The 10,318-nt window shown below is 41.2% G+C and overlaps 1 protein-coding gene across 2 annotated transcripts in view; it reads left to right on the top strand.

Moving 5' to 3' along the window:
* Positions 1-264: 264 nt before the first annotated feature.
* The window catches only part of EPB41L4B (erythrocyte membrane protein band 4.1 like 4B), a 221,204-nt gene continuing 211,150 nt past the window's right edge, over positions 265-10,318 (top strand). For both annotated transcript variants that reach the window (XM_074281837.1, XM_074281836.1), the window contains exon 1: positions 265-555. In XM_074281837.1, coding sequence (XP_074137938.1) covers positions 265-555 — 291 coding nt within the window. The remainder of the gene's footprint in view (positions 556-10,318) is intronic.

Here is a 10,318-nt window from a genome sequence, read left to right as displayed (position 1 = left end):
CTCCGGGAGGCGGAGCAGCTGGGACTACCGGTTGCACCGAGAGACGGCGGGGAAAGCCCCCTTCCCTCCAGCTCCGCCCGCGCCCCCGCGCGCACACCCGTTCCCACTCCCGGAGCCCGCCCGGGCCGTGCAGCAGCCCCCGGGCCTGGGCTGGAGCGCTGACAGCTGCGGCGGCATCCCGGCAGCGGCGGCTGCCCCGGGAGTGCGGGCAGCGAGCGCGGGAGGGGGCCCAGGTGGCGGGCAGCCGTGCGGGGGCGCCCCAGGATGCTGAGCTTCCTGCGCAGGACCTTTGGCCGGCGGTCGATGCAGCGCTACGGGCGGGGAGCAGCTGGGCGCGCGGCCGGCGGGCTGGGAGACGAGCGGGACGGGGGTCCCCGGGGGGCCTCTTCGGCTCCCCTGCCCGCCGCCCCCGGGGGCAGCGTGTTCCCCCCCGGCGGCGGGCCCGTGCTCACCGGCGGAGCCGCGGTTCACATCCCCGCGGCCGGAGCGGGCAAGGCGGCTCTCTATTGCCGGGTCTTCCTGCTCGATGGGACTGAAGTGAGCGTGGACCTGCCGGTGAGTGCAAGCGCCGACCCCTCTCCGGACTTCTCAGCACGTATCCCCCTCCTCCACCCCCGACCCCCGACTCCGGCTCCTGTTCTTCTGAGAAAGGGAGGGAGGGGGATGGTCAACTTTGGTGGCTCCGAGGCCCCGGCCTGCCTCTGGAGGAGGGGCGGGATCTCAGGTGTTTCCCAGACAGCCCCTCCCCCAGATTCTCCTCGGACCCAGCCAAGTTAGGGACACCCTCTTCTCTTCCCACCCGGGACCTGAAAAACCTGGTTTCCATTTTTCTTACATAAACACACACACACACACACACACACACACACACACACACACACACACATATTGTTTGTGGCTCTTGTGGGGAGATATTTCCTTCTGAGGGTCCCCCAGGGTCTCCAGATCTCCTTCCATTCCACCGGCCAGCTTGACCCCTGGCGCTGTGTGTGTGTGTGTGTGTGTGTGTGTGTGTGTGTGTGTGTTGGAGGCGGGCGGGGTAAGGAATGAGAATGGGGAGGGCGTTAGGGAAAATAACACAAAACTTCGGGATTGATGAACTTTTATTTGCGGATTGCAGACGTCGCCCCTCTAGGAGTGTGTGTTGGGGTGGGGGAGGCTAGTGCCGGCCCTTTCTGAGCGTGGGGGACAGGCGTGCGTGATTGCTGGAGGTGCTATCTCTCTGGACTTTCTTCTCGGTGCAAGGTGCACGGGGCCCGCCCGGCCTGGCCGCCTTGGGCTCGGCGGGTGCCGGTGGCTTAAGCTGCCTCCTCAGCAGCAGCAGCAGCCGCCGCCGCCACTGCCGCAGCCTCACTCACAGGTGTTTGCTCTCGCTCTCTCCCTCCATCTCCTCCTCCCCCCGCCCCTCCCCCGCCCCGCAGAGATCCGGACGGCACTGCAGCCCAGCCGGGGTGGGGGTTTGGCCGGAGGCGGGGCTGATGGTGATTGAGGAGTGGTCCTTCTGGCGGGAGGGGCCGGATCCAAAACACCTCTCCCCGTTTTCCGCCCCCCTACACCCCCCTGCTGGACGTCCTGGGAGTCTCTGCTTGGCTTTGCTCCAGGATCTGGGCCAAATGTCGCCTTTTGTAGCCTTTGGGGATAACTCGAGGACAAAGCGCTAATTTAGAAAGACTGTTGCCAAATCTTACCCGAGTTTAATAAGGGGAGAAGTGGAAGGGTTTACTTTAAAAACCTTCAGAGGCAGCTTGTTTTGCTTGATGATAGATCCTCAGAAGCGAAATTTTCATTAAAAAGAAAGAAAAAAAAGATTGATTTCGTTTTTTATGCTTCTTGAGGCAGTTTTAATCCATATCAGGTTTATTTCTCAGGAACCTGTTTGCTCCATGGGAAATCATTTTTACACTAAAAGTGTCCCTGTTTTGTAATTATTGTCCCCTGAAAATAAAAGCCAAAATTGGAGCCTTTAAATATTTTAAGATAGCGTTGAAGTGTTACTACTCCCATAGAATAAGTATGTACTTCTTTCTAACTGAGAAAGGGGAACTGAGCTTCTTTATTTGGGGGAGTGAATGGTGCCTTTCTTTTGGAAAGGTGCATAGGCTACAGATGGAATATGTTGCTTCAATTTAGACAGTAGAACTGTTTGGCTTTATTGTGTAACTCTGAACTCTGCAGCTCTGGGAAGGAAAAGCCAGGAACACTTTTATCCAACATACAGAGAGATAGTAAGACTTAATTTAAAAAAAGAGGGGGGGGCAAATGAGGGTATTGAGGCCGTATGCATTATTGCAGTCATGGGATGAAATAGCTTTAAATGTTGTCAGACTACATCTGTAGTATTGTGTTTACTCAGTTCTGGCCCCGCATTTTAGGAAGCATATTGACAAACTGGAACATTTTCAGAGAAGATATCCAGAATGAAGGAGGAGACCTTAGTTTCACCATAAATGATTAGTTGTTAGAATGTAAGCTTGTTGATGAAGAGGTTGTTTCTTTTTATCTTTGTATCCTCAGCACAATATTCTTCATAATAATAGTGGATATTTAAGTAGCACTTATGGAGATGGTTACATGTTGAACCAAATGAAATCTTATAAAAGAAATAAGAATGTTTAGCCTGGAATGAAGAAGACTGTCTTCAACTATTTAAAAGGCTGTCATGTGAAAGTAGGATTAGACCTGGACTACTTGGCCCCAGGGAGCGAATTAGGAGCAAAGGGTGGGCATTATGGAAAAGCTAGATTTCAGATTGCTGTAAGGAAAAGCTTCCTAATGATTAGAGCTCTCCAAAAGTAAAAGAGGCTGCCTGAGGAGATATATAGTGCATTCTCTCTCACTGGAGATCATTAAGTGGTGGCTGGATGATCACATGTTAGAACTGTCCTCTGGAGATCTGTGGAAGGTTTGGAAAGGGAGCCAGATGGCTTAGTGGCTATTTGGTTTGGGCCTGGAATCAGGACCAGAATTCAAATCCAGCCTGAGACACTTGCTAGATGAGTGACAAGTTGCTTAACTCTGCCTCAGTTTCCAATGGCAAACCAGTCTAGTATCTTTGCCAAGAAAACCCAAATAGGGTCACAAAGAATCAGACATGACTGAAAAATGAAAAATAAGCGAGGGAAGGGAACAAGCATTTATAGACACTGTGTTAAACTTTATAAATATTTTCTCCCTTGATCCTTAATTTTTTTTTTAAGTTTTTTTGTTTTTGTTTTTGTTTTACAGTTGGGTAAACCTGAGGCAGTCAAATGAAGTGATTCACTCAGTGTCACATAACTAGTAAATGTCTAAAAGAGACTTAAATTCTAGTCTTCCTGGCTCCAGGCTTACTACTCTATGCCCTTTTCCACCTAGCTGCAACAGCCAAGTTGAGCAGAGTGGATGGAATCCTGAATTTGGAATTGGGAGAAGCTGAGTTCAGAGCAAAATTCACTCAGGCACTAGCTGTGTGATCCTTGACACTTAATCTCTGTAAAAGTCCTGTTTTCTTATCTATATAATGGGGATAATAGGACCTACCTCAGTAGGGTTATTATGAGGATCCAATGAAAGAAACTACATTAAGGGCTTCACAAACCTTAAGGTACTATGTCAATGATAATTATTATTATTATCTTACAAAGGGATTTTGTTCAGGTACTGGTTAGGTCAAGAGAGTCCTAAGGCCCCTCCCAATTAACACTGAGATACTTAAAATGCTCATCTGACCAATTTTTTTTTTTTTTTAAAGATGTATTACAGGATTGAATTTCTTTAAATGTTAAAAATTCTATCTTCAGATTTAAGATTTTAATCTTTCATTGTGTAACATTGGATTTATAAATATTGTATAAAATAAGGTACATTCTTACTGAAGCTTATTTGTATATGTGTGTGGGCTCTCTTACATACACATAAAATATATTTTTATTATACTTAATATATATTTATGTATAGCAATGTATTATGTAAATAAGCATATGTAACATTATAGGATAATAGTTTTTTAGATCTGGAATGATTTTAAGTAGTTTTATTTTCATTATAAGTTTTTTGTTTCACTTTTCAATGTTACCTTGCCAGCAAAATCCTGTGAATTTTGGGTTTGGAGGACTGCTAGAGTAGTCACCTGCATCTGGTGGATGATTAGGAGAGTGTAGTATACTGGAAAGAGTACTGAGATTTAATGTCAGAAGACCTGGGTTTGAGTCTCCAAATAGCTAGCCATGTGACAGTACATAATCTTTCTGAATCACTTTTCCCATATGTATATAGATATATTATTTAACAGTAACTGATGAAGAAAGGACAGTGTGTATATAAACATGTATATGTGGATATATATACTTATATGCAATATATATATATTACTTTCATATATATATATATGTGTGTGTATACACACATTCATACACACAGAGTTGTTTTTATTATTGTTAATGATATCCTTTGGGTCACTGTTGTATTTGGTGCCCAAGCAGATAAAGGGGTGTGGGGATATATATGGGTATGAATGTTGTTAAATCATACCAGAAGTCTTCAAAGAGAGGCTGGACTACTGACAGGTTTTTAAGGTGTTTCTGAATACTGGCCCCTCAAATTTAACAATAAGGGAGTCGAGCTAGTCAGGCCCGATGGGAACTTGAGAAGTTTCAATGTGGCAAGGGTCACTTCTAGAGCAATAATTACATTGGGTCATTTGGGAAAGGGGAGCATTTTTCCATTTGAGGATACTTGGGTTTCCCTCTTCCCCCTTCTGGGAGGCTTTTTTCTTCTTTGAGTGGTCACTTTTGAGGAGAGAAGCCTTAAGACATTGAGAGAGACCATTGCCTTCCGGTGTTCCTGGTCATTGCCTGGCTAAGTTATGACTAGGTATCAGGGGAACCCAGGAATTAACAGCTAATTAAAATCTTGATTGGATGGCCTAATGTGTAATTGATGGCTTAGCTAGCCAGTAACATTAGTGTAAAGAGAGACTAGACCGATATCCTTGGAACTAGAAACCAAAGCACTACATTTTAAAGCCCCTTGAGAAAGAATGGGTAAGACTTGGTGCTGGATGGCAAATAATGATAATAACAAATGTATATAAACTGTTAAATTAACAACCATTATTATTTTCTTTGATGGAGGAAGAAAAGAGAGGACCCCCAAGTTTTTGTAGCTTAGTAACTAGGAAAATGCAATGAATCTGGGGACAGGAAAAGAGATTGGGAAGGGACCATTGTAGGGCAGGGGTAGGAGAAGAGAATAAATGAGAGCATTTTCTGTCATATTGTAAGTTTCATGTCAGATCATTGCCCTGTCAAATGGAGGTGTCCCTTGTGTGAGAGGACGTAGAGTGGGATTCCTAGAAAGAGATTGGGGCTATCTGGTTGAACCTCTTTGGGGAGGGACTCTTTGCCTTTATGGAGCCCTCAAAGATAGGAGTCCAGGGTGGAAGATCTGAGGAGAAGGGTAAAGATCAAAGATTAGGATATTCTCTGAAGGGGTAACTAGTGAACATCAAGAAGTGAAGGATGTAGGGAAGAAAGAGAGAGGGAGGGGAACAGAACAGCTAAAGCTGAGAGTTAGAGTGACAATGGAAAGAAAAAGAAGTGATGCTTTAAGGAAAAAACCCTAGATTTAATGGATTTGGGATTAAATGCTGGCAATGCTTTCTCTTTACTCACAGCATGACTTTGGGCAAAGTATTTAACCCCTCTTGGCTTTAGTTTTCTCATTTGTAAAATGAGGTCTTTGGGGCAGCTAGGTGGCAAAGTGGAACCGTGCCAGGTCTGAAATCAGGAAGACTCAATTTCCTGAATTCAAATCTGGTCTCAGGTAGGCACTATGTGAGCCTGGGCAAGTCACTTAATCCTGCTTGCCTCAGTTTCCCCATATGTAAGTGAGCTGGAGAAGGAAATGGCAAAGCACGCCAGTATCTTTGCCAAGAAAACCCCAAATGTCATGAAGAGTCAGGCCCAACTGACCATCTTGGGCCAGATGACTTTTCAAGTATCTTGGAACTCTCAATCTATGATTCTGAAATACTGTGAAACACAATAGTCCCAAAAGTAAAGTCCATTTAACTTATTGAAAGAGGAAAGCAATCGATGTTTTGGAGAAAAAAGGATGAGTGTGGACAAAAATGAGGAAGAGTGATAGCAGCATTTACAACTCAGGAAGTTTATTTTGGCAGAAAGAGAAAAGCTAGACAGACCAGCAGCTAGTGGCTTGCTCTGTAAAATTGTCCTCAATTAGACACCATAGGAAAAGAGAGCTGGAAGGTACTTTAGAAATCATCTTCTCCAGCTTTATAATTTTAAAGACCACATATAAGTAATAAACAAAAGATAAGGAAACTGAAGTTCAGAACTTTGATGAAAATCACATGACTGATCAAGAATTAGTGTGTAACTTGCCCTCCATTAGAACCCACCTTCTGAAACTATGGCTTACAACCCCATATGGGGTCTTGTGACTGAATGTGGAAGTTGCAAAATTATTATTATCAGTAAATGTTTGATTTGTATAACTATTTTATATACCTATATATCAGGGATCAAAAAAAAAATTCTCCAGTGGGGAAAAAAAAAGGATTTACACGTGTAAAAGTTTAAGAAGCCTTGCATTAGAATACACTTTCCTATGAACCATCTTTCTATATGAAAGAGGTTAAAGATTAATCTCAGTTTATACCTGAATGTACCTTTTATAAAAAACAAAACAAAACAAAAACATTTAAACAAAGTTTTCCCAGGATTTCAAATAGATTGATTACTATTGCAGTGCTCTTTTCTACTACACCTCATTTGAGTACCTGTCCTTGACTATCTAAATAGAATAATCATGCAAATTGTCTTTTTTTTCCCCTTTGCCTTTAGAAAGACTTTGACCTGTTATTACGGCAGGAGTGCATCTATTTCCTTGGTCTGAATGAAAGTCAGGGCCAGCTGGGATTCAAAGATAGTTAAGTAGTAAGAAGATATCCTCAGGAAACCAAGATTATTATTCTTTGTAGAATTCCAGGAGATCAGACTACTGATCCTCCCCTCCTCTCAACTGGGTACAAAGAAAAATGTTCACTATATGTTTCTGCTTATTGTCTTATATTTTTATTTCTGTAGAGTGAAGAAACCAACTCTACTTGCTTCCTTGACTACCATGTTCCACCCCTCCCTTTTACAGCCCTGTTCCAGATGATCTCTTCCAGGAAGCTTTCTTTAATTAAAACCCAGTCAGTCATCACAATTCTTTATTATTATGTTCAATTTTTTTTTAATGGGCAATGGGTTATCATAAGGGGTAAAAGAAACCTTCTTCTTGCTTAGTGGAATTCAGCCCTTATTGGGTGCCCTGCACTTTGCTAAATGGTAAAATCTAAGTGGAGAAAAGGGGATGTAAAGTCTATTAAGAGACATGGCCATGTTAAATCATGTTTTCAGTAATGTGGTATAGTCCTTTGTTATTTTGAGAGTCATAGAATGCTTGAAATACCTATCAGTCCAGGAGATCCCTATGTATGAATAGTGCATTCATTGACCAGTGCCCTAAATAGCTTTATGGAAGTTGTCAAATAAGGGACAAAAACCGGAATTGGGAGATCTGAGTTAAATCCTCACTGTTGCCTCTCATTCCCAGAGTTAATAGGAAAGATTTTTTTGTAAACTTTTTTCCTACATTTCATCAGATTTTCATGACATCCTATTAATAGAGTAAAGAGACTTTTGGAGCCAGGAAGCTCTGAGTTGAAGTTCTGCATTTGACATATAATGACCATGTTATTCTAGGCAAGTCACTTAAACTGCCAATATTCTTGAAGAAAGGAACTGTCTTTTGCTTCTTTTTGAATCCTCAATGCTTTGTGCCCTCCCTGATATATCACAGGTATTTACTATTAATTTAATTGCTAATAAATTGTCTATTCAGAAACTATATTTTTATATAGTTTAATCCTTAATCCTAAGAGATTACAAGATTTAATGTAGAAAGAGAAATAAGGTTTCTCCAATTTATTAGATGTGTAATATTTAATGATTGACGATGATAGGCAACTCTCTACTACTGCAGGGAAAGTAACAACCTTCATTAGTAAAGAGAATTTCTTCATATAGGGAGTCTCCACACCAACCAAATTCCAGGTCTAATCCCACTTATCATAATTCTCTTATACAGTGACTTACTACATTCTCATTCAAAAGCAGGTATTATGAGAGGCTTTTTTTTTTTTTTTTTTGAGGTTTGTAAAATGAAACTGGAAAGCATTGTCAGTCAGATGTATTCCAGGTTTACCTAAGTTCTCCTCAGTAGAACAAAGATGAATGGACCTCTTGTTCATTGACATCAGATAATTTTGATAAAATAATCTCAATTTTTGTTTTAAATCAATTAGAAAAAATATTTTATCAATATCACCAAGCCTGAAAATGGAAAGATCAGCTTTAGAAAGCCACTGTACAAATAAATATTAGCCTCATATACATGGCTTTCTTGATCAAAAGGTCTATTCAGTTTTGCCCCAAGCAACTCAGGTTGACTGAACAGAGACCAGAATGCTTGGAAAGAATAGCTGCTGGCATGGTAAATATTTATGTGGGTAGCACCTGGAGAGAGATATCTGACAACACCTTTGAAAAACTGGAGGATAGCATGTCCAAATATGCCAACACAGTGTCTTAGACTTTTGACATTGGAAATGGGAGGAGAGAAAGTAGCTGGTGGAGCAGCTGGATGGTGAAGTAGATAGAGTACTGACCCTGAAGTCAAGAGGACTTGAGCTCAGATTTGGCCTCAGACACTTAACAAGTCCTTTAACACTAATTGCCTTGCTTCTCCTCCCCCCCCCAAAAAAAAAAAAAGAAAGAAAGAATTTACCTGGATAATTATTAGAGCTGGAGTAAGCATTTGAATTTTCTTCCCATTAGTGGGTAGAAACCCTTTTTTACAAAAGTGCATGACTCAGGGCAGCTAGGTGGTGCAGTGGATAGAGCACCAGCCTTGAATTCAGCAAGACCTAAGTTCAAATCTGGCCTCAGACACTTAACGCTTCCTAGCTGTGTGACCCTGGGCAAGTCACTTAACCCCAGCCTCAGAAAAAAAAAAGTGCATGAGTCCTCATTTTTCAGAGTAAAAACCATTATTTTCCCAAAGGCAATTTAAAGATTGACTTTGCCTTCATACTTCTTTTGAATTTTTTTTTTTTTTTTTTTTTTTTTTTTTGTGTCTGACTCATCCTTACCCCATTTGGAGTTTTTTTGGCAAAGATGTTAGGGTAGTTTGGTAGTTAGGTAGATCATTTTTACAGAAGAGGAAACTGAGGTAAACAGGATTAGGTGACTTGTCCAGGGTCACACAATAAGTATTTGAAACTGGATTTGAAATCATGAAGATGAGTCTTTCTGACTCCAGGCTTGGCACTAAATCATCTGCATCCCCTAGTGTCTTTACTCTGTACTAGTGGATTGTTTTCATTTATGGATAAGAAATTACTTCTGTTTGAAAGAGGACAAGATTGCCTTTGTGAGGCAGCTTGTAGAGTAAGTGTTGGATTTGAAGTTGGAAAACCTAGATTTTATTCCTATTTTTTGCTTTTTACCAGTTATTTGATAAGTAAGTCAATTAACCTCCGAATCTCAGTTTCTTCATTTGTAAGGTGAACATAATATTTACACAACTTTCCTCCTAATGTTCTTTTAAAGTGTAATAGAGTTACATGAGTCATCAACCTCACTTATGGGTTACCCCTCAGCCTGCTACTTGACTCATTTTCATATTTAATCTTGTTCTAATCTTTAGGGTAATTCAGATATGTTTGTATATTTCTTCATTAATATTCCAACATTTCTTAGTCATTTAAGCTCAACTGAATTCATCAAATATAACATTAAATAAATTGGAGAAACGTAATTTCTCAGTAGTAGTTATCATATCTTTCTATAAATTTTATAATCTCTCAGGATTAATTAAAATATTAAAGTTACTTAATAGACAATTCATCACCAATGAAATTAAGAGCAAAACAAAATCTTTGAAAATTATTTACATTATTTTAGCAGAGAGAATGGTCATCACCCACAACCAGAAGCACCTCCAACGTTATAATGGCAGGTGATTTTTCCTTCACTTAATCACTTTATTCACTATGTATTGATAACAAATCTTTGAAAGAATCTGCTTTTTCCTCTTTGCAAAAGAAAGGTTACAAAATCTTCTAATCTCAGGCACCAAATTCTTAATCTGCTTTCATGGCAGGGGTACACAAGCAGGATTTGAACCCACAATCTCAGACAGCAAAGCTAAAGTTTTCTATTGTATAACTTTATTTAATATTTTTCTTCTTTCACATTTTGACATTTTA

Source organism: Sminthopsis crassicaudata, chromosome 1, assembly GCF_048593235.1.
Source record: "Sminthopsis crassicaudata isolate SCR6 chromosome 1, ASM4859323v1, whole genome shotgun sequence".
In the NCBI taxonomy this organism is placed as follows: Eukaryota; Metazoa; Chordata; class Mammalia; order Dasyuromorphia; family Dasyuridae; genus Sminthopsis; species Sminthopsis crassicaudata.
Note: the sequence above shows the minus strand (reverse complement) of the source record. Positions and strands in the feature narration are given on the sequence as shown.